The sequence below is a fragment of the Trachinotus anak genome, unplaced genomic scaffold (assembly GCF_046630095.1).
Source record: "Trachinotus anak isolate AG129_WGS33_773 ecotype Australia unplaced genomic scaffold, CSIRO_AGI_Tana_v1 ptg000031l, whole genome shotgun sequence".
Lineage (NCBI taxonomy): Eukaryota > Metazoa > Chordata > Actinopteri > Carangiformes > Carangidae > Trachinotus > Trachinotus anak.
In genome coordinates this window covers 7,777,357-7,805,213 of record NW_027273882.1, presented here as the reverse complement: position 1 = coordinate 7,805,213, position 27,857 = coordinate 7,777,357, and the positions used below count along the sequence as shown (strand labels likewise).

At 40.6% G+C, this 27,857-nt stretch overlaps 1 protein-coding gene across 1 annotated transcript; it reads left to right on the top strand.

The window, feature by feature from the left end:
• Nucleotides 1-6: 6 nt before the first annotated feature.
• cd109 (CD109 molecule) lies at nucleotides 7-26,052 on the top strand. The gene is given in 33 exon segments (XM_071467975.1): nucleotides 7-131; nucleotides 816-982; nucleotides 1,079-1,107; nucleotides 1,924-2,160; nucleotides 2,438-2,563; nucleotides 4,093-4,132; nucleotides 4,982-5,063; nucleotides 5,183-5,276; nucleotides 5,562-5,703; nucleotides 6,373-6,482; nucleotides 6,663-6,926; nucleotides 7,709-7,810; nucleotides 7,884-7,946; nucleotides 8,422-8,595; nucleotides 9,307-9,459; nucleotides 11,050-11,139; nucleotides 11,475-11,544; nucleotides 11,657-11,774; nucleotides 12,227-12,344; nucleotides 12,499-12,612; nucleotides 14,917-15,135; nucleotides 15,987-16,128; nucleotides 17,671-17,847; nucleotides 18,765-18,846; nucleotides 18,933-19,161; nucleotides 19,417-19,588; nucleotides 20,230-20,420; nucleotides 21,070-21,225; nucleotides 21,896-21,961; nucleotides 22,479-22,615; nucleotides 23,447-23,603; nucleotides 23,712-23,814; nucleotides 25,001-26,052. Coding segments are annotated over 33 exon segments (4,401 nt in total). The 5' UTR covers nucleotides 7-54; the 3' UTR covers nucleotides 25,201-26,052.
• Nucleotides 26,053-27,857: the final 1,805 nt, after the last annotated feature.

Here is a 27,857-nt window from a genome sequence, read left to right as displayed (position 1 = left end):
CTGACATCACCTGCTTCCAGCACAGAGCGAGACTTCGAGGAGCGAGGTTCATCCATGCAAATGGCGTGTCTCCAAGTGTGGGGATTCTTCAGCCTCATCGTTCTCACGGCCGCCCAGAACGCCACACACAGGTAAAGGAGCAGGTCCAGGTGGAGCCGGGGACCAGGCCAATTACAGGGTCTTTAATATCAAAGCGGAGGTATCTTATGTCTAAATGGTGCATGTCTCATTAACATAACATTAAATACAGATTTCACCCAGATATTATTGAAATTAAGCAAATGATCGGGTCAATATTGACAAAAGAAGGATTGTGGTGTTAAATATGCACTAAAAGATCATGTCAGTAACACCTTTGCCAGATATATTTTTTATGCTAATCTCATAATTACTTTTAATAATACTTTTTATAATTTCAAATTAATTATTACATAGTTTATTTTGAAATGTAACATAAATCATTGGTAATTTCACAGAGATGTGGGACAATTACAGGGTCAATGAAAATCTCACTGTCATGAAAACTGACATTATGAAATAAAAAGTAACATGAACTAATAGTGTCACTGGGGCAAATGCCACAGTGTAATAAAATAAAAAAATACATTTTGAAAGAAAATTCTCTATAATTAATTAAAAATGAACTCCAGTAATAAGAACAATTAAGTAATGAAACAATAAAAACAGTGAGTGGAGTTTTAATAGTTATTTCACAGCTTTTTGTTTCATGAAAATGTTTTAATCACATGTATTCTCCCTGAGACCTCCCTCTCCACAGTGTTTGACTTGTAACTCAGAATAATTTGGTTTTACAGCCCTGGCCCCCGGCCCTCCTACCTGCTGCTGGCCCCCAGATTCCTCCGTCCTGGAGTCCCTCCATCGGTGTCGGTCACCATCCTCACCTCCTCGTCGGTCGTTGTCTCTGCTCACATTGTTCATGGCAACCAGACGGTGGCCTCAGAATCAGCTACAGTTGAAGGAGGTGAATCATTTGTTTCCCATGAAGAAAAAAATGTTTTTCTGATTCACATTCTCTCAAATGATTTAACACTGATGTCAATTGTTTCTCTGTTTAAAGGCTCAACCAAGCTGCTGACTCTGCCACCTGTAAGTATAACACGTCACCTTTAATCTATCTATCTATCTGATTTTTTGGTTTTTTGGTCTTTGGGGGAACTAAGATCAGTGTTTATTTATGTTCCAGGGGGGAAATTCAGGTTTTGTAGCAGCACAGGACAGAAATAAGTACAGATATGTAAAATAATAAAAACTTGCAAGAATATAAAGTTAAAATAAGAATAGAAATAAAAAAATATGAACCACCGAGCCGCTGCTTCCTTCTCTGATCACCAACTGTCTCTGGATACTGTTGGTTCTATTTTCTTCTCTCGGTGACAAATTTCTTGCTAAATGAGTCCAGACCAATCACGGCTTGTGTGTTTTCACAGCTGGGAGGAGTGGCTTTTCTTTGAAGTGTGAACTGATGCTTTTGAACACAAACTGACATAAACAAGTGAAATTCAGGCAGATGTTGAGCAGATTGCACCAATCACCAGAAAAAATTCCTTGTATGTGAAAACATACTTGGCAATAAAACTGATTCTGATTCTGATTCTGATTCTGATTCTGATCCGAGGCTGAAGCCTCTTTTCTGGTCCACAGCTCAGATCTCAGTCTGCCCTCCTTCAGACACCTGAGAAGCTTTGGGTCCAGATTGGAGCAGCTTCAAAAACACACTTTCACAAACAACCAGATCAGTTGGGTTTTTCATTCTCTCAGATTTGCATTTTTAGGAGAATAAATACTTCAGTCAACTCTCTTCCTCTGGCTTTTGCAGGATTCTTATCTCTGAAGGGTGTTACGTGTCAGTGAAAAGACCAAATTCATTTCCTGATTAAAATCCTCATTGTTGTGTCCCTGTAGATCCACAACAGCAAGTCCAGCTACTGGCACCCCTACAGCCTGGAGGTCAAAGGTCACGTGGGTGGCACCCAAGTTTTCTCCAACTCAACAGAGCTGCACTTTGACCCCAAAGGCCTCTCCACCTTCATTCAAACAGACAAACTGAACTATCTGCCGGGGCAGGTGGTGAAGATCAGAGCGGTGTCCATTCACCACAACGGGAAGCCCTTCATCAGCCCAGTGGACATCATCATCACAGTGAGTCTGACTTCAGAGTTTACATGTGTTCATGACATAAATCATCACAAAATTCAACTTGATGTCCAGTGCGATTGACACAACAAACAAAATCTGTCAAAAAAAGTGACAAATCCATCACTGCAATCGTTCATTCAGTCATCACCATCAGAATCACAGCTGTAGTTTCCTCTTTCAGGCTGCAGCAAACACTGATTGTCATTATAGATTCATCTGCAGATATACTCCTAGTGGATAATCATTTCTGTTTTCTCTGTCTGTGTTCTCCCTGATCCAGGATCCGAGGGGAAACCAGCTCAGGCAGTGGCTGTCTGTGGACAGCGTCCTCGGGGTTGTGTCCAAAGAGTTTCAGCTGTCTGAAAACCCTCCTCTGGGTCAATGGACCATTGTCACTATGCTCAATGTAAGTCTGTGACAAGTGTATCTACTAGGTTTTTGCAAGGACTATGTGAACCCATCTGGATGAAACATGTATGAACTCTTTCAAGGGGACGGAGATATGCAGAGTATGTTATGATTGTCTTGCCTTATTGGCAGATTCTTTCACTTGTGAGGATTTTAAGACATTTTCAGTGTCTTTAAAAGCAAATTACACACTAAAGGGTAGAGCAGGAGGAGCCCACTGTACAACACTGTAATCCAGTAGAGTGGGTGGTGAGTTGGTGGGCTGTATCTTGATCTGAGACTTTAGACTGATTCTCTTACAAACTAATTTTAGTAGTTTCATGGAAGTCGGCTAAAACATTGTGCTGCTCCAGTCCATCAGGACCCAAGGAGCCTGTGCTTGGCAGCAATTGCTGTTTATTTAGAAGGTTTTTATTCAGTCCACAGATGGACAAATACCTGTTACATTAACCTGCGACCTGACACCCCCATTTTTGTACCCAAAATAAAAGGTTATTGTTCTTAAACCCATTTGAATCAAGTCATAAATCTGGTCTCCTTTGAAATGTAACGCTTTAGATTTTACAACCATATGATTAGAATGAGTAGAAAAGACACAAACATAGTAGAAAGCTTTTCTTTTTTGCCTCACCTATTTTTATGACATACAAAAAGGGAATCTAAGACCTGTAATAGGAGCTTCAGTGTGGGACGCACTTTGTAGCCACAAGTCTGAGCATATTCGGGTCAAGACAACAGCTGTGTTATTTTGATATGGAGGATCTTAATGCTCAGATAGAATTAGGAGACTTAGAGCTTTCAAACAATGTATAATTAGTCAAAGTTTTGGGAAGACTGGGTCAGGTGCAGACCAAACCACACAAAGTGTTTGGTCCTGCTTGTGACCAAAGCCTCCCACAGGGGGCGGTAAGTTTTAAAAGGTAAACACCTGTTCAGGTCAGTATCTGCTCTACTTATTCTGACCTTATGCTGTTCATCTCAAATTTCCTAGTGACTGTCAATATTATTTTCTGTAAACCAAGACTCCAATTGTTCCCTGATCCTAACTACGTGTTATTGTAAGAATGACAATGAATGCGCCCTTACATCAACCCAATTGTGTTTGTGCCTAAACCTAACCAAACCTTATTTTATTTTGCAGCTGTGATTTAGTAGTTTTTGGAAAGAATAGACAATTGATTTCATCCTGCTGAAAATGCTTTTAGGTATTGTTCTGGATTTACAAGTCACATATTTTCTTTTGTAATTAGGAGGACTTATTGTGAGTTATTAGGGGGGAGGGTCTGAGTCAAAAAGAGCAGCCCAAACAATTATTAATAATGCTTGGGAGAGCATTAGTTTTCCACAAAATGAAATGTTAGATTTCTAAAAATTTCCATATAATCCCTTAACAAGACACTCGTGTCCCCATGGGGCCTTAATGCTCATGATAAAACCAGGGAAGGCAGTTTGTCCTGCAGGTGGCACCAGAGCAAAGGTCACGTTGTTACTTAAATCTAAAGGGTTTATCTTCTGTTTGTTTTACAGGATGTTTCAAGTGAGAAGCATTTCAACGTGGCTCATTATGGTTTGTACATTTTCTCTGCCCAATGAGGACGTTGTCTTTTTGTTGTACCATGAAAGCTGAGTGATTAAACATTTTAAGTACCTTTTAAGTGCATAAAAAGTTAAAGGTTCTTCGTTAGCCACACCTCAGGCCCCTGTTCAACCACCCCTACATCCACTATCAATGCGGTGATATGCTCCATATCACAGCAATGCTAGGCCTTGGACTTTATCCACGGTCGCATAAATGACGCTGATGGAGCCGGTAAAGACACAGATGGAGCAAACAAAAACTTAAATAATCTGGTTTTGACAGTCCACTGGCCGAACGTTCTCTGACAGTAGTCTGACTGGGAAAGCCTGAATTGAGCCTTGGATTTATCTGCTGTGGCACAAACAAACAATCTGGATGTTTTGACAGTCCACCACCCAACTGAGACTCAAACCAGTACTCCCCATGGCTGGTCGGCCTGAGCTCTTTTCTCACCTCTCTTTAGATGAAAAAGTGGTTTCTTCAGTGAAGGATGGTCATTCTTACCTGAACACTGCATACTGCACTGTGTCAACTTGCATGTGGGCAGTGCCTGTGTGTTTAAATGTGGCCAACAGTTTAACAAGACGGTCTCAAAATCATGAACATCCCACTTTGTCAGACCAGTTACCAAAACCGAAAACAGAGAAACTCAAATCACAACACACACAGAGGAAGTGTGACATCGGTCTATGCTCAGAACAGCATTACTCCAGTATATGTTCACATAGAAAGTAGCTGTTTGCTGCTATATTATTGTCTAAAATCTCATTTAATCTTGTTTGCAGAACCTTTATATCCACATGTTTATCATCAGTCTATGTTTGTGTCTTGTTGCAGTGTTGCCAAAGTTTGAGGTTGTGATAGATGTTCCGGATGTCATTTATCATAAGGACACCCTGCGGGGCTCCGTCACAGCAAAGTGAGACCTTTTTTTTTTATTCACTGAAGTGTTGATACTTTCATTTGCGTGTTTGTATATAATCTTGTTTGTGAATGAGGCTTGATGATTATTAAAAATCATTGTGTTTTCATCATCAGGTACTTGTACGGGAAACCTGTCCAGGGACGCATGAATATAACATTCCTTCATCACTTCCATGGTATTGTAGAGGTTTATGGTGAAGATAGAAGGGTATGTAATTCTATTTTCATGTGTGATTTGAAGGCAGATTGATGAATATATTGATTATTATCTGACTATATAATCTTGAGTTTAAGACTCTCTGAATAAACCCAACATACACATAGTTTCCTTATTTAATAATAACTGTATTTACATTATGTTACCTACCATACTTCAAATATGTATCCATAATTTTGCACGTTATCTTGACTAACCAATTAATCATTGAAGTAAAAAAATATAATGAATAATGAAAAATATCTTTAATTTACATCAATATTATTTTTGATTTAGATTGATGGTACCGGAGACTTGACATTTGATGTTCCCACGTACAAGACAATGAATGAAAGAGCTCTAGAAATGGTCTTGTATGACAAATACATGAATGACGAGTTTCTGACGATTCTGGTTAATGTGACTGAACACCTCACAGGTACTAATCAGTTTTTACCTCACAACTTCACCTCCAGGCTACACCTATTTATATGACTTCCTGTACATTGTCATTTTTAAAAGTTGATTTATAGACAACAGGTAAGACTCAGTAAGAGTAATTCACAGTATGGCTTTATCCAGAGCTGTGGCCACCATATAAGAAACTGAAGTCATGCCCTCAGAAAAATACTGAGGGCATGACTTCAGTTTCTTATATGGTGGCCATATTTATGTTCTATAACAGAAAACACACTGGTTAATTACAGGACTTTTTGTTGCACACATCAAGTGTTAAGAGGCAGCAGTAGCAAGAAAACAAAACAAGTAACACTGACTTATCATCTCCGTGTCAGATCTGTAGTATGTTTGAGAAGTTTGGGACAGAATATTGTTAAAGGAGTAGAGCAGCTCCTTTCAGGAATAGATTAGTACAGAGGTTGTGTGCGTGGTGGGAGAGAAAAAGAGAGAGAGAGACAGGTGAGGCTGTTGAGCGGCGCTGAGAGTTAGCTAGTTAGTTAGCAGTTAGCAGTGTAGTGGGTGTGTGGGTGTTTTCTTCTGTCATGTTTTGCATCATGATTTCAGTTAATTAGTCTTCAGGTTTGAATGTTAATCAAATATTACTGATGCTGTGTATTATTGATAATTGCAAATGCTTTTCATCTTTCAGGTCTCACATATAACAGTATGGCAAAGGTGTCTTTAGCAAAACACAAATATAAACTTTCCTTTGATGGCTATCCCAAAATATTGAGGCCCTCATTAAACTTTGCTGCCAGGGTAAGGAAAGAAAAACTTTTTATAGCTACACCTCAACTGTATTTGACTTCATTGTTAATCTATTTAAGATCACCAGGACCAGCATGCACAATAGACTTTACAGAATGCTCTATGTTTCTAAATAAAGCATCTAATTTAAATAGCATGTTGCCAATAGTTAATAACTTCTTGATTTTGTAGCTGAAAATATGTACATACAACGGTCAACCACTGTCATTGGAGGATCAGCAAAAGATTGTTCAAGTGTCAGTGATGCAGAGAAACCAAAGTCCGTGGAGTTGGAAAATGGACGAGATGGAAGAAATTATACCTCGTACATCACACATATCAGATCCTCACCCAGAGGAGATCCCGCCTAAAGAAATGGCGTTTCCTGTCCCTGCAGATGGAGTCATACCCCTCCACATCTAGGTCATGAATGAAACTGAAACACTCACCATTGATGTAAGTAACAAAACAGAAAACAGAACCTTCACACTGTAAAACCTTAAAATAATGACATGCAGCGTAAAATTACAAGATTATGTGTGATTTTTTTCACCACTGGTGAGTTTATGTTACAGGTCTGTCATTTTTTAATTTCCTGTGATGCTTTCTATAAAGAACTATGTAATTTGGTACAAAGTATGAGGCAAACAGTCTCAAATTTTAAATTGGCAGGAGCATTACAATGTCACAGTTTGACTGACATTTGGTTTTACATTTTCTGTATTTTTTCCTATCAGTACAAAATGGCGTTAAGTGCGTCATAGTCTTGTGCTATAGGGCACTATTAACATTAAAACAGCGATAATTTTATACAATTAATGAACACAATGTTCACCTTGAGGGGCTTAACTGAAATGTGAAGTGGTGTATCATCTGCATAGACGGGAAACAAAAAGCCACATTGACAGATTTTAAGATTTGTTTGTTGTAACCCATTCTAAGGTCAACTAAATGTGCACTATAAAGCTGCTTTTATTTTGGAAAACATAACTACTGGATCAGACAAGACAGCAACAGATACTCAATATTACAGCACATAGGGGCAAAAGGACAATCTAATGGTAAATGTTTTGTGTTTGATCAATATACAAAAGATATTAGAGGGCCTGAAACTGAACTATTGGAATTTTAAAAAAGTTTTGAGACTACACCAAGTCCATGACCATGATTTTCTGTAAGATTATTTAGCACCAGGACATAAACTTTTCACATATTTGTATGTTTTTTTATGTTTTCAGGCTTCTTTTGAGGACAGTCAAAGCACTCTTCAGCTCTATAAAAGCTACACATCACCCAGTCAGTCCTACCTGCAGATTCAGAAACCCACCAAAACTCCAGAGGTACACACAATTAAAAAGTTAGACATATTTTGTCTTGAGTGGGATAAAATATCACCATCTTCTCCTTCTTCAGGTTGGGTCACCACTTCTGCTGCACATTGAGGGGAATTTTCCAATAACTGAGATTCACTACATAGTAAGGAACTTAATAATTCTCAAAGAGCATGCCTCAATTATTTCATATACCTTTTTTCAGGGCTTCCATATACTTACATTACAGTGCAACTATGGAACACAAATGAATTGATCACATTATCTAGACTAGAATTGTATATTTTTTATTTTATAAATTATTGCCTTATTTTCACTTTTTATTTTATTTTATTTCATTTTATTTAATCTTTCATTTTGCTCATAATGCTTTCTGCTTTTTTTCTAATTTTTGTGTTTGTTTTTACACTGCATATTCTCACCATCTTGCGCAACACTTTGTCAACATAATTTTTTATAATTAATGCCACATCGAGAAAATGTATTATCATACAACATTAGAAAGTCACAGTCTATCTGTCAACTTGTTCCTTACTGTAAACCATTTTAGACCTCAAATATTCTAACATATTAAACCATACACTTTAAATAATACCTTACATTTATTTCTGTGTGTGAAGGTGAAGTGCAGAGGTCAGGTGGTTTCTGCTGGGAAAAGCTCTGGTGATCTAATGCTGGTCCCAGAAATCTCCTGGGCTCCTCTGGCCTGCATCATTGTCTACTGTGTGAATTCTAATGGAGAGATCGTCAATGACGTGCTCCAGCTGCCTATCACCCAAACTTTACAAAACAAGGTAATCCATCCTGTCAGCTGCTTTTAAAATAAGGTTTTGCACAGTGAATTAAGATAAAGTAATATTTTAGTTGGCCTGGTATTGTGAGTGTGATTATTGTGAGTATGATGAGAAAACAGTGAACAGAAAAGCAGAGTTAGCTAATGTTAACTAGCATCACAGGAGCAGCCTTGCTGATTTGCTGAGACCGAGTGAATGAGAAACTTTTGCAATGTTTGGAAAAGGGGGAATTTAGTGGGTAAGTTTGACTTTCTTCAATTACAACAATCAGCTACATGGACCGAGCAGGGATTGGACCACCTCGACTATATTACGCACCTTCAGAAATAAAAATAGATATGTATTACTTAAACCATCATCTAACTGTAACAAAAGATGCCATGCAGAGACTGAGCTCAGCTAATGACAACTCTTATACAGTCAGAAGGGGAACACTTACTTTAAGGTGGTTTTCATAGAGGTCCTCAGCTCACAAATTAATTGGAACATACATTTGAACACACTTGACTCATCTTTTGAAGTTAACCCCTACGTAGTCTCTAAATAAAATGGTTATGGGGTTTTACAGTCTTGAAGTCTGATCATATCATAATCCAAAACTGATCTGATCTCTATGTTACCTGGTGTAACAGTGTAAAAACTGATATATGAATTTGTGTGATGTGTGAATGTATAATGATGGTATATGGCTGAGTGAACTGTGATTGGCAGGTTTCTCTAAGCTGGAGCAAGACTATGAAGAGGCCAGGTGAAGAGGTCACGCTGAGGGTCGCGGTGGCAGAGCCTGGCTCTCTGATTGGGATCCTGGTGGTCGACAAGGCGACGCAGAGGATGGGATCACACAACGACATCACCGAGGAGAGGGTGAGAATACCTGCGAACTCTCTGCTGAGGCACAGCTTTATTGTGTTAGTTTATTCTGATTCTGCACATATCGACTAAAGCTAGCTTTAGTGTATGTATGAATGCATATGTAATTATCCTAAAACGGTGAAATGCATCCATATTGTTTAGTTTATAATTGCTGTCTGTATACTGTTTATTGACTGACAGAGATAGTCATAGTTAAAAATATTTTTAACATGACTGAAACCTTTTCTGCCTTTAACTGAACTCTTCAACCCTTGCACACACACACACACACCCAGTGCATCATTACAAACTCAGTGAGCACAGCCAAAAATGATTCAAAACCATAAAGCTGAGTTTAAAATTTTAGCCAAAACCCTGTTTGCAAGGATGATTATTTGTGAGCACAACTATGGTGAAAACGTCAACAATATTTCCACTTGATGCATCAGAGTTTCGTTAGCGCCACATATTAAGTTTTGGAAGAGACTGCTGATACAGTCAGAAGAATCTTCTAACTTTATAACCACTTACAGTTAATTTGAGGGGAAAGGCTGGGGTAATTATACATAGCCTTCTGTTGAGAACAGATATGTTGTGAATATAGGCTGCAGATATTAAGTCTTACCACCAACTGGTCAAAATTTCTACTCATTCAGTGAAATATCTTGATGTGTACTGGATAGATTGGAACAACGTTTAGTACAGACGTTCATGGTTCCCATATAATGACTGCTAATCACTGGCAATTTGCTAACTTTACCTTAATCACCATCATGAAGTTGACATCCACATGCTCCTCTGGATGAATTGCACTAATTAACTGGTGACTCCTTTACTTTCCATCCAACATCATCATCAGGTCAAAGATTTTTTTGTCCAGTACTTTGGTTTATGACCAGGTCCCTGCCAAACTAATGACATCACCACTGACCTCTTCTGTTCTTTGTGTTTTATCTAATTAGAAAATATTAGCATGCTAACTTGCTAAACTAAGATCATGAACATAGTAAATAACATAGTAGCGTGTTAGCATGCCATGATGTTAATCATTAGTGATCCTGTGGCTGCTATTTGTAACAGGATTCATAAACCTCATGACTGACTTTGTGATGTGTTTTTTCTCAAAAACACTAAAAGTTAAGCAGCTCACTGTGTCCTCAATCTGACCCTCAGTCAAAGAGATAAATCTACAAGCCTACAAGAATGTGAAGACATTTGTTGGTCATATAACATGCTTTGTCCATCCATGCAAGTGTCCATGCTGTGATCTGTGACTGCCAGAAGCTGCTATAACTCACCAGGGTCTTCTCCACTTAAATATTTTCCAACAGCAGCAGTTCTCCAGCTATATGTTCATCACCCTCACACCCACATTTTTGCTGGTATAACATCCCCTGCAGGTACACCTATGAAACCCAATCTGCTGCCCCCCACCCCGGTATCGGTTCTGTGTGAACGAAAGCACCACAGACTGTTTCATCCCAGCTCGTTCAAACTGGTTTCAAACAATAAGTGCTCTTTTTGTGTCCTGCGTAGTGTTGTTGGTCTTTGTAGGTTGTAACAATAGCAGCTCTGAGGATGTTGGTGGTGTTGCTTTCACAGGTGTTGGATGAGATTAAAGAGAATGGCGATTCCATGGCCGACGCCTACTCTGACATGGTGACAATGGGAGATCCATACTCTGTCTTCCAGGTGAGCTTTAGTTAGTTTCAGAACATAATCTTGCTGTAGAGTTTTAATTTAAAAAAAAGAATAATAGATAAGGATGACCAGCTAAACTATATAAATACTGATATCAATACCAGTGCTTCTATTTGGTAGAGATACTTCAGTACCCTTATTGGAACTCTTACATTTTGAAATTTCCAACTAGTGCTCAGTGTGCTCTTAATTTATTTACTTCACATTTTTCTTTATGGCATACCTCAGCTCAGAGTGTAAAACTTTTTTCATGTAAATGCAGCCTGTGGCTGTAGAAGCTGTATCTGGAGTGAAATGTGTTCCACGTCTTCCTTGTGTTTGCACAGACATGTGATCTTGTGGCGCTGACTGATGCCCGTTTACACATGATGGAACATATACTGAAGCCTGTATTTCGTAAGTTTTAAAAATCAACATCACTCAATAGCTTACCCTTCACACTCACTTAAATATAATGACTATTGTGACAGTACAAAGCTAGTATAACAGACGCTCATCTTCTTAACAGCAGGGGAGGGAATATATGCCATGGAACAGACAGACGTTCCACATATACAGCAACAACAGGAGCCACGAGAGCGCTGGAACTTTCCAGAGACCTGGATATGGGTGGATACCAATACAAGGTGAAGCTTCAGAAACTATAAAAGAGTACAGTGTTCTGCCTGTTGCTGAATTAGAATTGGTCGCTTTTTTCATTAAATGGGATTAGACGAACTGCAAAATGCATCTGTATGCAGATGACACCACTGTTTATATTAATAAGATTAACAAGCAAACAATGATGTTTCTTTGCCACTCATAACATTTATATTGATTTATTTTGACTTTCAGGCAAATTTGAACAATAGCAGTGTCTAACTCTGGAATTATTCAGTGGGGGTGAGAGACAAAACTGTACTCTTTGTGGGCATGAAATTTAGTTACAGAGCTTCTTCATGGTTGGCATTTTGACATTATAAATACAACAAATACCCTAACTGACATTTCATATGAGGTATATACAGTAGATGTTGTATCCTTTGTTTTTTAATCATTGGTTTCTATTTAAAAAACCTGTTTACTATCTTTATTGCAGTAATTCAGACACAGCAGAGGTAACAGTAACTGTACCAGACAGCATCACAACCTGGACCGCCACCGCCTTTGTCATATCCGAGAACCTGGGTCTGGGCATTGTAGAGAAGCCTGCAGAGGTATTTATTTCAATTCAGTGACTTCAGTGATTTTATGGCTTTGAAAGACTTATATTGGTGGTAGTACTTCATTCAATGTACTGTTGGTATTAGTGTTTCATATAGCCTTGTTAGTGTTTACACCTGAGGCAGCTTCTGTGTAACGTTCCTGCAGCTCACAGTATTCCAGGATTTCTTCCTGTCCTTGAATCTGCCGGCCTTCATCATCCGAGGAGAGGAGCTGCTGCTGGAGATCATTCTGTTCAACTACCTCCCACAGGACCTGGAGGTCAGTCTGTTGCTCCTCATACTCTGCTCTTTTGTTGCTAGGCGACATCTAGTGGTTGTAGAAATGATGACAGGAGCAAAGGGAAAAGTGCGGTGACGTAGTTTATAGAACGACAAAGTCCACGTCAGGAGGAGGTTGGGGTGGATGGATGGGTCAACAAAACACAGGAATATGACGCAGGACAGCGGTGTTTGATTCCCATGTGAAAGTCGCAGTTCTTGTTGTTTCTATTATCCCTGCCCATTCATTATTGTTATTGTAACCATGGCAACAAAGATCATCTAATGTTGAGGAATTACTTATTTTAACCCAAACCACCATCTTTTCCTGAACTTAACAAAGCCATGACTGTTATTATAGTTACCACGACAACCAAGGTCAGGTATGCCTGCCACCGAAGGAGAGACTCCGATGGGTCATATCAGAGTTGGAAAAATGACCTAATTTGCTGTTGTGTGACTCTACAGCTATAAGTGATGATGAAAGATGATGATGATTCATAAGTGTGGTGATATGATGATGATGGTGTATATAGACCACATCATATCTACGCAAGGATACAAAAAGCAAACAGAAGTGATATGGATGGCCCTAGACAATATAAACCAAACTCCTTTATAAAAAAGTAGAATTTAAAAAAGACAGCTCCCAAAACACAAAGTTTTCAACCAAGGACCAGTGGACCCATTAAGCCCTGATTATAATGATGTTTTTAAGGTGGATATCCAAAATTTTCCCTCAGATGTAGTTTCTTGAGTCTGTCTCCTCATTTAAAGGACTGAGGGATCAACGCCCACACTGCAGCTGCTTCACTGCTTTAGTTTAAGGGAATAAGAGAGAAGATTATTCCCACGCATAGTTCTTCATTGCCATGTCTCAGAGGCCCAATTGAGATAGAGATGTCGGATGGTGAAGGGATAGAGGCTGGCTATAAAAGGAGAGTAGAAAGAGTTGAACATACATGTGAGGAGTCTTTGGGGACTGGACTCCATTGTGACATCATCATTTCTATTGGGGGTAGTCACGCCATGAGTCATAGAGGAATATTCCCCAGATGGAGTCTGGACAGTCCTCCTGACTGAATGTTTGGTAAGTTTAATTAGTGGAACTATATTTTATTATTTCCATAACAAATATATAGACATTATACATACAAGACAAAACAAAATCATTGACAATAACACCTCCCACTTCTGCACAGCCCCAGCAACAACACAGGGCCAGTTCAATGCTCTGCAACAAAGACAAATGTCAAGCCAGTGCAAGACGAGAAAACACTATTCCTTTGATTTTCTATTGAGCAACTGATCTTATTTAGTTGTTCCTGCAAACAAAGCTTTTCCAGTCCCCTGTGTTACCTGGTTTATAAAAGGACTGTAGACAACTCCTCTAAAGGAACAATCCTAAATACGTTTACACTCAGACTCAACCCATTTCAGTAAAATGGATGAGCCTTTGAAAACTGAATTGATCCCTATTGAGGTACCCTCCCAACAACGTGTCCTGTACAGTAGGTGGCATTAAACTTGACACCTTGGAAATACCTGGGTATTGAATTTGTTTAAAACTGTGTTTCATGTAACCAAGATAGAGACAGATAAATCTCTTTACTCCAATCATCCTCATTCAGATTTCCAAGTCTCTCCACTACACTAATTTGCATTCTATATATTGTCTGAATCTGATGAAAAGACATTAAACTATTTCCTTGTATCAAATCATTAACAATCCTAATCTCTTTACTGGATTATCTCGTGCCAAATTCAGTTGTGTTTACTCACATGATTTCACTTTAATTTGAATCGTTGAGCTGTTGCAGGTCTTGTGCTGTTGTGCTGGTGATGTTAATGTAGGTCACTGTGAACACAAGAGGCAGAATGAAAGTCATGTTTTATCTGCTGTTTATTGTAACAGTATGATATATGTCAATGTGTACCGACAGTGGAACACAGTAGTTGTTTGAATACAGGTGACTTTTGTGAAATAAATCTGGTTCAGTGGGGTTAGTGGGGTTGTTTTCGGCGTCAAGTTGCTAAAATCTAACACAGCATCAGTGGTTTTACGGCGTCTGCTGCTTCCTCTGAGGACATGATACAGACAGATCCAGGCTCTCTTTAATCTTTAAATCCTTCAACACATAAAAGCTTAATAAAAGATCACATCAAACCCTCAGAGAGCTGTTGTTCTCATAATGATTTTTTAAGTTGATATTTGGTTACAACAACATGCTTCTTTTGTTTCTCCCACACTCTTTGTGTCTGGTTTAACATGATCTGGGTGTCTTCTCCTGGTCTTTGTTGACAGGTCATGGTGATTATAGCAGAGAGCGACGCCTTTGAGTTCGTCTTCCCGGACAATGAGGAGCTCTCCATGCCCAGTGTTCGTCGGGTGTCTGTGGGGCGCGAGAGCGGGACGTCCGTCCTCATTCCCATCAGGCCGCTGGTCCTCGGAGAGATCCCCATCTCTGTGAAAGCTGTGTCGTCTGCAGCGTCTGACCTGGTCCGCACGACGGTGCTCGTCAAGGTGCTGTGAGAAAATCACACAGTAAAAAATGAGAGCAATTGTTTATATGTGTAGGTATAACACAATACATAGAAATATAGTAATACTTTACTTTAATAAGCAGTATCTAAGTGTGATTAATAACATCATAATGCAGTTGTAGGAATCATTCAACAATTTGGGAAACACACGTCTCTGTTTTGTTGCTGAGAGTTAAATGAGAAGATTGATACCACTCCTATGTCTTTGTGCTAAATATGAAGCTGTAGCTAGAAGCAGGTTAGCTTAGCTTAGCACAAAGACTGGAAACAGAGGTAAACAGCTAGCCTGGTTTTGTCATCATTCAAATATCCACATTTCAGCAGCTCCAAAATCAAAGTGGTGCCTTTTTTCTTTTCTTTTTTTTTATCCATGTGAAAACCTTGTTAAAACAACATGATGTGTTAAATGAAAAGTTATCAAGTAATAGTTATGGCACATAACTCTCAGCAGAAAAAGCAAATAAGATTTCCCTAGATGCCGAATTTTTCTTTAAGGCACAGTTTTGCTGAATTTGTGTTAGAATATTTAGCTTTTAACTGAACGTGAAACAGCCTGTGAAGTTAGAATCAGAGGTTCAGCGTCTTGCTCAACAAAACATCACTGCCAGTGCGAGTCAGACCTGTCGCATTGTGTTTATCAGAGTGTCCATCAAACTGCTGCAGCTCCAAAACAAACAGAAAGAAAACTCTTCTTAAGAAATCAAACCTCATCTGCTGTTCCACTGAAACCTGTCTTGATCTTGTGTCACAGCTCTGCTTTTCCCAGAAATATTACTCACCGTGTTTGTTTGTGCATTGTGTGTCCATTTCTCACGGCTGCGGATTCTGCAGGCTGAAGGACTCGAGCAGTCGTTCTCCACCTCGCTGCTGCTGGAGGTTTCTGCATCGCAGCCGAGCCTTTCCAGACACGTCACCTTCACCTTCCCTGCAGATGTTGTGGAGGGCAGCGAGCGAGCTTCATTGACGGCTGTCGGTATGTAAACACACCGAGGACGAACCTTGAGTCAAAACCTGCTGAAACAGATTCAGGCTCAGACCACCTGAGGTCTCAGGCTGATTCCAAAAGAAAACAATGACAAGCTAATGACAGGATTTAAAGTTTTTCCAAAAACACAACATATGATCCAAGGTTCAGCTTAGTTTTCCACAGGGCCATAAAACTACTGGCCCTAAACTGTGGACATATGAATCTGATACAGTGACTACCAAATAAATGAATAAATGTGTGAATAAATATATATATCATCTGCATAGAAACCATCAGGAATCTGTAGAGTAAATAGCTTAAAAAAACAAGACAAAATAACACACTTGATGCAATTTAACACCTGTCACACATATGAAAATTAGCAATGAAAACCATTTGGGACTTTAAGACCTAGAAGTAGCTGTGGATTCATTTTAATGTATCACATTTTTATCAGTAGTACACAGCTGTGACAATAACCTGAACCTGGATAAGCTGCAGGAAGCCGATGGATGAATCCACAATATGAAAAATGAAATGAAACCATGTGTAATTAATAGATACAGACATAATTCACTCTCCTGACATGACTTTGATGTTTAACTTCTAATGGGCATGAATCTGGACAAACAACACAAACCTACAGTTTGACACACATATGGACTCCAGCAGGTTTGGAACATCAGACACACGTGTACTAAACAACATGGATCATAATAACCAGAGGGCCTTTCTTTATGTTTTAGGGCGATGAAAACATGAAACACACACGTTCAAACAGCTAGCTGTGCAGTGGTACTTTTCCATATAACAAGGTGCAGACGTTCTACACAAAAACACATGTGCAACACAACATGCAGCAGCAGGCTGAGGTCATACTTTCCTGTACTGTCCTGCGTCGAACATGGAAGATATTTATGGCAACAGTCAGATTCAGAGATTTTGTGATGTTAAAGGTTAATTGTCACATCGGCAGTGACGAGGAGGAGCCTTGTGATGAAGCAGCTGGTTGCTGGTGGGATCAGTGGAAAGATGACTTCACACTCCGTGAACCTGAGTTTTCTGAAAGTGTTCGACAAAGTTTGCAGCTGACATTTCAAAACACATCCAATCAGATGATACAACAATACAATACAATACTAATGTGAAATAAGCTCTGCTCTCTCCAGCGTTTATTATGCACTGCCACTTTGAATATATAAAGACTTGAATGTGCATCAGTAAGACAGGGTTCAGTGTGCATTGATAATTAGATAAATAATTGGAGGCACTTTAAGATCACCACATGCACAAGTATTTTAGTTTAAAGATTATCTGTGATTGGTTAACTCAGTCCACTGAGGTTTAATACAACCAGTGAGAATCCTTCTGCTCCCAGATCAACATAATATTTGCATCACTGATCTTCTGCGGCAGTAAAACATCTTTTTTTATTCTCAGCCTGAGGATATGATGTGATGGTATAGTTTGGCTCAGTAAACTGTCAACATTGCTCTTCTCACTGTTTTTCACCATGTTCTAATTTGTCTGGTTTACGCGGTGACGAAGGCGACATCCTCGGCCCGTCCATCAGCGGCCTGGACTCTCTGATCCAGATGCCTCATGGCTGCGGCGAACAGAACATGATCAACTTTGCGCCAAACATCTACGTCCTCCAGTACCTGAGCGCCACGGGACAGACGAGACAGGACGCCACAGACAGAGCCACAGACTACATGATGAAAGGTAGAAAAGGTCACAGTAACATGCTCATAAGTCATAACCAGCTCTGAGAAGATGCACATCCACCAACCCTCAGTGGGAAAGGTACTGGATACAGAAAAACCCATAATATACAATGTAATAACATCAAAAGGTTTATTAATTATCACTACCTATTTGACAGTAAATAGTAAATATTATGTATTATGTCTTGTCATGAATCACTGGTAATATATAGTCAAAATATTTCTTATATCCCGATACAGTCACATTTGTCTCCTCTGAAAGTTACACTGAAGCTACAACTGTGTGTTTATGATTCAGGGTTTTTGACACAAACAGCTGTGGAAAAGGCTCATGCTGTTCACACGGTGTCGTTCTTAGTACCAGCAGATGGTGCCAAAGTAAGAAATTTACAAACTCAAACTTGCCCCCTGGTGGTTGTATCAAAAAAAGACACTGTGGCAGAGAGCGGTGCCCAGGTCATCAGTGAATCAAGGAACTGGGAACAAATCATTACGTTATTTTCATTTTAATTGTATTTATATGAAAATGTTAAGAGCCAAAAGCTGCAGTTCCTGTAACGACCACTGGAGTCTGGCTCCAACAGTGAGTCAGTCCCCAGAGACTCCCATGTTCAAATGTCCAACTTTACAGCAGAAAGAAACATGTTTACAGCCTGGTACAGAAACTGTTCTGGTCTCTAGAGATAATTTCCTCCTTCATGACAACTGTACGGCTGAATTTTATAGAACTCACCTGTTTACAGGACCAAAGTTTGGTTCATCCCTGGAACATACAAAATTCTTTTCACAGCTTGATTTACTGACACAGTTTTTTGCCTTTGACTGATTTGACTTCCTAACACATACAAATAAAAAATGTTTTATGATCCCAGACATTAATGTGAACGCTGTATCATCTCTGCTGTTTGTCCTCAGGTTATGAGCGAGAGCTGTCCTATCAGAGAGTGGACGGCTCCTTCAGTGCGTTCGGAGACCAGGACCCATCTGGAAGTACCTGGTGTGTGATAAAGTAGTTCACACATTTACCTTTAAATGTGTTCCAGCTTTTCAGAAACTCTGATGAAAGAAACTCCATCTCCACAGGCTGACTGCTTTCGTGCTGAGGTGTTTCCTGCAGGCGCGGCCCTTCATCAGCATCGACGCCAACGTGCTGCACAAAGCGGTGGCCTGGTTGGCGTTCCAGCAGGGGGCTGATGGGAGGTTCGAGGAGCCAGGCCGGGTCATCCACACCGAGCTCCAAGGAGGCCAGGACGGCCCCGTCTCCCTCACAGCCTACGTCCTCATCGCCCTGCTGGAGGACAGTGACATCAGGGTGAGGGTCATCACTGTTTGTGTAGCACCTTCAGTACAGGTGCTGGACAGAAGACTGACAAGCTGATGATAAGACAGCTCTCTGGTTCATGTCTGTTTACCCCACAGGGATCAATAAAGATCCCTGTTTAATCTTCATGAGCAGTGAAACTGGACCAACTAATGTGGCTACAGATGTGTTTAAAAAAACACGACTTCCTAACAAGACTCATAAACGCCACTGAGCTGAACTGCTGCCCTGTTCTCTGTCTGTCAGGCTCAGTATGGGAGCCAGGTGTCTGCGGCCCTGCTGTTCCTGGAGACTCGGCTGGCGCTGGGGGTGCCCAGTAACTACAGCCTCAGCCTGCTCATCTACGCTCTGGCTCTGTCCGGCAGCTCCAGCGCCAACACAGCTCTCAGCGAACTGATTGGACGAGCTGAGATACGAGGTGAGATTAACTCCAAAATTTAAAGGAGTTCTACGTTTTGGTAATTACCATAATTTACTTACGTTTTTGTGAGCGAGCGTTAATATCAGTATCACATCTGTGCATTAAGCACCGAGCTGGAGGCAGGAAGCAGTTAGCCTAGCTTAGCATAAAGACTGGAAGCAGAGGGAAACAGCTAGCCTGGCTCAAAAGTTACACCCACCAACACCTCTAAAGCTCTCTGAGGAACAATTTGTATCTCATTTGTTTGTTCTGCACACACACATTTAAAATGTAGAAACAAACCATTTGTGGTTTTCTTGGTAAACACACAGCAGGTCGCACCAAATGTTTACTCTTACATTTGTCTTTGTAGCTGTGTTTGGTTTATTCAGTTCACAAAAACACTGTTTGAAATCTGAGTAATCTCAGTGATATTCAATATTCATGACTAAATATGCAGCAATAAACACATCAACCACCAATCAAACTTTCTGACAAAAAAAATCAACACCCTCGTTCGTTCTGGTGGGAAAATCTTGTCCCTTTCTTCAAGCTCCATCTTTGTTTCTGGATCTCTTTGTCTTTTATTTGGAGTTTAACTAAACGACCTCAGATTTTACTAATGGCTGCATCTCGTGTGACTGTCCTCTGTGATCTAGATGGCGTGCCAATGTGGTCTTCCCCAGACGCCGGCCTGTCGTCGTCGTGGCAGCCGCGCTCTGCAGATGTGGAGATGGTGTCCTACGTTCTGCTCACTCAGCACAAACTGGGTCACGTCGCGGACGGTCTGAGCCTCATGAAGTGGCTCAGTCGGCAGCGGAACCACAGGGGAGGATTTGGAAGCACTCAGGTTCAGTAACGCAAATAAATCAACAAGGTCTCATTGATCAGCTTTAGCAGTTTTCAGTTATTTGGTGGCGTTTAGTGGATTGAAAGTATTTCAGTCCAGAAGGTTAAAGAGTGTTAAGCTCAAGTTGATGGACAAGAAAATCATCTCATCATCATCTGTGAGTTCCTGTGTTTCCTGTTCACATCGCCTCTGTCTTAAATGTGCAGGTGCAAGCAAACTTTATTTAAAACATCTGGATTTCTGCAAAAAGAGAAATTGACATCTTTGTCATTTGAGCTTTAAACTGTGGTTTGTGTCACATCAGAGGGAGACTGGCCGTCTGGGCATGTGGTGACTAAAGGAGAATGAATCCCTCAGCACACATGGACGCTCACTCATGCACAAACATGCATGACAGATGCTACAAAGAAACAAAAACATCTAAATATTGTGTCAGAGCCTCCAGATACAGCATCACGAATGCAACACGGAGAGGTTTTCCCAGGAAGGCAGAAATTCCTCAATTCTTCCACAGATGCACAGACACATGTGAAATGTCAGAAATGCAGCTACAGTCACACACGCTGATGTGCAGGAGTCCGAGTGACTTTACTGTAACAAAATATCCTGCAACAGATGTGTGGGGCTGAACCTTACTCTCGTCTCTCAGGACACAGTCGTGGCTCTGCAGGCTTTGTCCACGTTCGCGGCTCTTGGCGTTTCTCACGACGTCGATCTCACCATCGGGGTGAACGCTGACGCTTCAGCCCCCGTCGCCTCCTTCCACATCCACCAGGGCAACTACCTGCTCCAGCAGAGTCAGCAGGTACACCGACACCAGAGATCACACAGTTTAAATCATTTAAACACGAGCTGAAAAATTATCTGGCAGTGTGAGATATTTCAAACTCTGACCCATGATGAAATCTGGACTGGACATGCACCGATCACAGCATTATAACATTTCATATAAAAAACAACTCCAGATATGATCCGGATCCTAAAAGCATATCTCTGGATTCTTGGGGTTAAGTGCAGAGTCCGGTCAGACGGAGGTGAGGCAGGTGTTAATGAGCCTGAGCAGCGCTGCAGCTAAAATATAAAGTTTCTCCTGAGGGGTCATTAAAATCTACAGGGTTCATCCTCTTGGAGCATGATGATGTAGATTATAGCTCCTGGCTTCTGACCCCTTAAAAAGAAGTAGCCACAGGATTATAAGTGCACTACATTTATATACAGCAGCTCTTTTACACAAAGTGCTGCTCCCTTTTCACACATTCACTCATCTCTGATGGCAGTGAGCCACCGTACACCTGTCAGTATGCGTGGTCATCACTTAAGGTTCAGATTCTTACCTGAAAACTTCTGAATCTAAAATCTACATTTATCAGACGACTGTTTTAAATTCTGCTGTTAAAAACTGAGTTTAACGCTCTGGGTGAACTGACTGAAGTGGAGTTTGGACACAAGAATTTGGAGGCTGTTCTTTGTTTCAGATGGAGCCAGAGGAGGAGCTGCGCCTCCAGGTGACCGCAGAGGGTCGTGGACTCGCTCTGGTTCAGGTACCAGGACAGAAATCTGTTTGCTATAATGGAAACTGCTGTTTCTCAGTGGATCAGCAGGAATTTCCTACCAGTGTAAAAATGTATCGTGGTTCCAAACGTCTGAATCATCCTGCACATCTCGAGTTTGCTGAGTAATTCAAAACAGCTTCTGTGTCCACTGACATGAAGTCTGTGGGTCTGATGCTGGACTTGCTACTGATCCTGCTTGGTTGGAGTCTTCAGAAAAAACACAAGTGAAATAACCAGCCAGTAAAGAAAAGAGTTTCCAATGCAAATCAACTCACCAATGTTTTTCTAAAATCTGGTTTCATTTTTCTTTAAAAAAATCTGTCAGATTCGTTTGGGTGTTTTTTTTTTCCTGTTGAGAACAGTGTGAAGGTGTTATTGAAACTGCACCAAACATGGAGTCGTAGAAATTGTTCAAAACTCTTGAGTCCGTGACAACAGCACCTCCTGAAGGAACCGAGCTGCTCGGTGCCTGATCCTTCTCCTCCCTCTCGTCCTCCTCCCGCAGCTGAACGTGTTTTACAACATCAGGAATGAGGAGCTGGTGAGGAGGAGACGAGAGGTCGACGAACACGAGGCGTTTCATCTCTCCATTGAGCTGTTTGACTCAGAAATAAACACAGCACATCTGTATATCTGCAGCAGGTAAGCAGCTGTCGTCCCCCCCCCCCATCCTCGTCCCTCCTCTGTCTCCTCTCTCACCCAATTTCTCTCCTCTCAACCCGACCACTGGAGGCAGACGACCGCCCACCGCGAGTCTGGTTCTGTTGCCAAGTGCTTGCCGATGGTGGCAACTGTTGGGTTTCTCTCTGTGATATTGAACAGTCCCCACTTCGCTCCGCACTGTGCCTGGAGATAATGTGTGTCCTGATTTGGCGCAGCATAAATAAAATTTAATTGAATTGACAGTTGTTCCTGTTTGTTCACATACCGACTGTATGATGCAGCTTAACAATCAACAACATGTGTGTGAAATCTGTCAAACTTTTATTGTCTTTTTACAAACAATAAAACATAATCAGTAAAGATGTAAGTCAATAAGATCATAAAATACCAGATGTCAGTTTGAGACAAGGGTTGCATAGAAACAAAATGAAACATTTAAAAATAAACTTCTGGAAACAGTAGTATGTAAATATCCATTCACCTTTGAAAAGTTGCTAAATCAATTTTCTGATATAAAAGAATTGACTTCAAAACTGTTGTTTATTTGCTCGTTGCTCTGTGAAATGAGTCTGCTGCTAAATATGAGCAACACAGGTCAAATTTGTAATTGTACATTTAAAAAATATATATAAAAGCTGCTATACAAAAAGTTTATTATTATCATTATTATTATTATTAGTTTATATTCAGACAATGATAACCTGATATTCTAGTCTGTAAAGCCTGCAGTGAGACAGAGATAAAGGCCAGTTCATTTATTCAGTGATGTGACTTTCTACTGTCTTCACATTGTCGCGTCGCCCTCTGCAGCCTGACAGTGGGCCTGGGTCTGAACACCACCGGCATGGCCATCCTGGAGGTCGGCCTGCTGAGTGGCTTCAGTCTGCCACCGGACGCCATCGAGACCGACGGCGTCGTGAAGAAAGTGGAGACGCAGCCGGGGAAAGTCATCCTGTACCTGGACTCTGTAGGTGTCACGGAAACATACTGTACCACAGACACAATGTGTGTGTCTGACTGGTGTTCCTCCGTCTGAAGTGAAAGACCAGAATCTAAGAGGTAAATGTGTTTCCAGGTGACGACAGATGAGCTGTGCCTACTGATTCCTCTGGTCATGGAGTATAAAGTCGCCAAAGTCCAGGAGGCAACTGTTCTCATCTATGATTATTATGAACCAAGTAAGTCCACAGCTTTTTGTGTAGTTGCTTCTCCCAATGTTAGTACTGGTATGAGTGTTCAGCCACAGGATCACACTACATTCACCAAAGAAACAAACTGGAGCCTCTGTCTTGTAATTATGAGATCATTATCTTATCAAACAGCCAGCACTAATCATATTAAGACAGTAAAACAGGTCATTTGATTGCAGACTGATAATTATTATCACCAATTATTACCAGAGGTTGTAAATGCTCAGCTGACCAGTGACTAAAGTTAATGGTTGGCAGTGGGATGCCGAAAGAATACTGGAGGTGCAGAGTGGAAATGCAGAAAATAAAAATAAAAATTTTTAAAAACTCTCAAAATGTTGTAAAACTATTGTTAGGCTTGGCTGAGGTGCTGGTGTGAAAACCAAAAGTAACAAAGTGTAATAGAAACAGGCTTGAATCATGGTGAGCATTTAAACCTTACATCACTCAAACTTCCATAACTTCTGTGTGGAGCGTTGAGGAGACCGGAGTCTTCTTCACTTTAATGAAACAGAAACTCCAGATGTTCATCAGCCTCTTCTTCATTATTTTCACAGTTTGAGGTTTGATGCTGTTGTAATTATATTTTTTAATGGCACCGACAGGAGACTTATCTCCACTGTTTGTTCATCGCGTTGAACCAACTCCTAATATTAGCATAGAAATGCAGGTCAATTAGCATTTTCTTTGTCTGATTTTCTTGGAATTCAGTGAAAAGTTGTGATATATTGGATGGACACCTGGACAGAGTCAAACAAGTCAGACACACTACCAGTGGCAGGTGGAGGATCATGTCTAAGAGGAACAGAAGAAGTTATTGAGAACTTTGTTTCATTCCTCATATTTTCACTTTCACTGTAGTTTGTTGCTTTATGTGTCTAAAAGTAACTCATGCTTCGCGCTTCCTGTTCCTGACCAATTATACACCTCAATTCAAGTCAGTTTGATTCTTCATCATCATCATCATCATCATCATCATCATCATCATCATCATCATCATTCACAAAATAGTAAATTTGCCTCAAAAATCTTTATTTCCAACTTTTAAGTACAGAAGCCACTATGTAAAATATTTCTCGTATCTCAAGATCTTTCAAATGAATTACAGACACCGAAGAAACATATGTTCAGCTGTGTTCATGTTTGACCTCTGACCTTTCACTTGACCTTACAGGACGGAGGACGGTGAGGACGTATAAATCAGACTGGAGGGGGGACATGCCCACCTGCTCCTTCTGTGGTGAAGACTGCAGCGAGTGCAGAATGGACACACACTTTGAACACAGCGCTGCGTCACAGAGCGGCCGAAACTTCCTGCTGACCATTTTACCACCTGCTCTGCTCCTTCTCCTCATCATCGTCTTCAGCGTGTAAATAAAATGACACAGATCCCAGTTCAGCTTTAGATGTGAAAGCAGTGGCTGCGTTTACAGTGTCACATGTTTCCTCTCAAAAATGTGTTTTGATTGTTGGACTCCACTGTCATGTTTGAGCTTAAACTGGACTTTCAGATTAATATGTGGATGTACCTACTAGATTTCTGGCATCGCAACTATTTTGGAGCGACTATGAAATGTACAGTTTTAATGGCATCTTATTTCTGTAAACTGACAACTTTACATTCAGAGGGAAACATACATGTTCATTTTTATGTTTGGAGCTTGACAGAAAAAAACAAAACTAAAAGAGTTGGGTGTTTATGTTAGCAGAGACCCAACTACCTAAAAACTGGAGCCAGGTTGTCGCCTCTTAAAAAACACAGAGCTCTGCATATTTTTGATGTTATAATGAAATAAAATTACTGACTAAACCAAATGTAAAGACTTTGCTTGTAGTGCTAAACTCACTGAGAATCAACGCCAACTCTGCAGCTCTACGAAGCTTTTTAGCCTCATTTTGCTCATGCTGCTGGTTTTACAGCACATTTACTGCATTCAGTCTTAATCAACTTCCTTCTAGCCAAAGCAGCTGTTTTGTTTTTTTTTAGCAACAAAGCTCTGATAAACCCCGGCAGACAGCAGCAGAGAGACAGTTAGCCAGAGGTTGTTCTCAGGAGCTGGAGGAGACCACAACAGAGATAAAAGGAGAGTGAATATGAACTAACAATCATCAGAGAGACACAAGTCGAAATGAATGTTAATGTTAATAACTGCTGGATGTGGAAATGTTCAACTGTTTGATAACACGTTAGTCAAAACTTTATGAGTTTAAAGAACATCAATCCTGTCTGTTAGTCTGTTTAATTTCTTTCCATCACCTAATGGCTGAAATTTGCCATGGACATCATTAACAAAAAATCTTACAATGACAAATAACCATTTTTGAAACTGTGATGGGCTCTGGCTTTGTTCCAGATGCGGTTGTGCTGGACGTGTGTGTTTGTTTTAATGTGAGGGTCCGGTTAGCCAAATTGAAAGCACCCATTGACTGGGTCCCAATTCAGGCTCAAGGTAAACTGTTTTTTGGAGGTACCTCAGAATATTACATTTGAATGTGGTGGCTGCTGTTCACCAGCACCACCTCAGCTCTATTCGGCTGAAATCCGTTGATATCCTTCAACAAACAGGACACAAAGCTTGATGAACTGATGGACAGTGAAAGAAAAAAATCATTATTTTTGTACATATCATGTAATTTCCCCAGAGGGGTCCCGAGCCCCAGGTGGAGAACCAGATGTGACAGTCTCACAGCTTTTCCTGCCTTTGTCAGATTAATGGCAGAAGGTAAAACAGCACCGAACAATAAATTTGGAAGATTTACTCTGTGGACGTTAACCTCGGTTGGCAAAGTTGCTCTAAATGGACTGTGACAAGAAAAGCATCCAAACACAAGCAGGAGCATGAGCAGCACTTGAAGGCTTCCCATAAATCCAGACACTAAAGCAGGTATACTGCTGACTGGTGCAGGAGCACAATAAATCTCTGCGACAATCAAAGTGATGGAGGCGTAAACATTAACGATGCAGCGACATAACTTCAAAGATCCTGAGATGATGGACAGATGGAACGGTCCAGTTAAGAGACACGGCGAGTGGAGCTGAGGATATGTGACCCACATGTGGACGTGAGACGTAGGTGAGGCCTGCGTTTACCTGCCCTCTGGCTTTTTACGGCCTCAGACTTCTGCCTCGTTACAGCTGGCCTCCACCCGTAGAGGTCATCTTTTCTCAGAGCACAAGTCAGCACAAGTAGCATGAGGTTTGGTACCAGCCTGCGATCTGTAAACTGTACCGTAGCTTAGCTTGAATTCAGCTGGATATGGTGCGTGCCATTTAAGGCTGCATCAGCTGACTTTGCTGGGGCGAAGAGATGAGCTGAAAGTATCACTCCACACTGCTGTGCTTAGTTTGATGTTTTTGCCTCAACAGCTGACTGAACTGATTTGTACCAAAACACATTATGAGATAATGAGACACAAATGTCATTAGGAGGAAACATCTCAAATTCTTCCTTCAGGTGAGTGCAATGCTCTTCTGTATAAAACAGGCTCAGGGTCAGGTTATGCTGTAGTCAGGTTCAAACCCTGACGACACACAGCTGACCAGTCCCAACATGCAGTGGATGGGACTGTCCAATCTGTGGTTTTGAAAAGTTGGTCCTGAAGCTATCGACCGTGATGCACATTGATCAGGACGGGTGCTGAAACGAGAAGTTGATTTCTTTGATTTGTTGATTGACAGAATTTAACTCAACAATTTTTATAACTTCTTGATGATTTACCCAATTAGAAAGCAAACATTTACTGTTATATGTCATTATACATTGCATATCCTTGGTAGTGTGGGTTGGATAAAACAAGTAACATGAAGACATCGTCTTGGGCCTAATGGATATTTTAGGACGTTTTTTTTTTACCTGAAGGTTAATTGAAAACAAGACTAAGACTCTCCAGCCATGAAGCAGCTCTGTGAGGTTGTACTTAGCATTTAGCTCAGAGTGCTGCTGTGTCTAACACTGATGCTCAGCAGGTACAATTATTGCCATGTTAGTTTTGTGAGTTAGTGTGATAATTGTAAACTAAACACTAAGTAC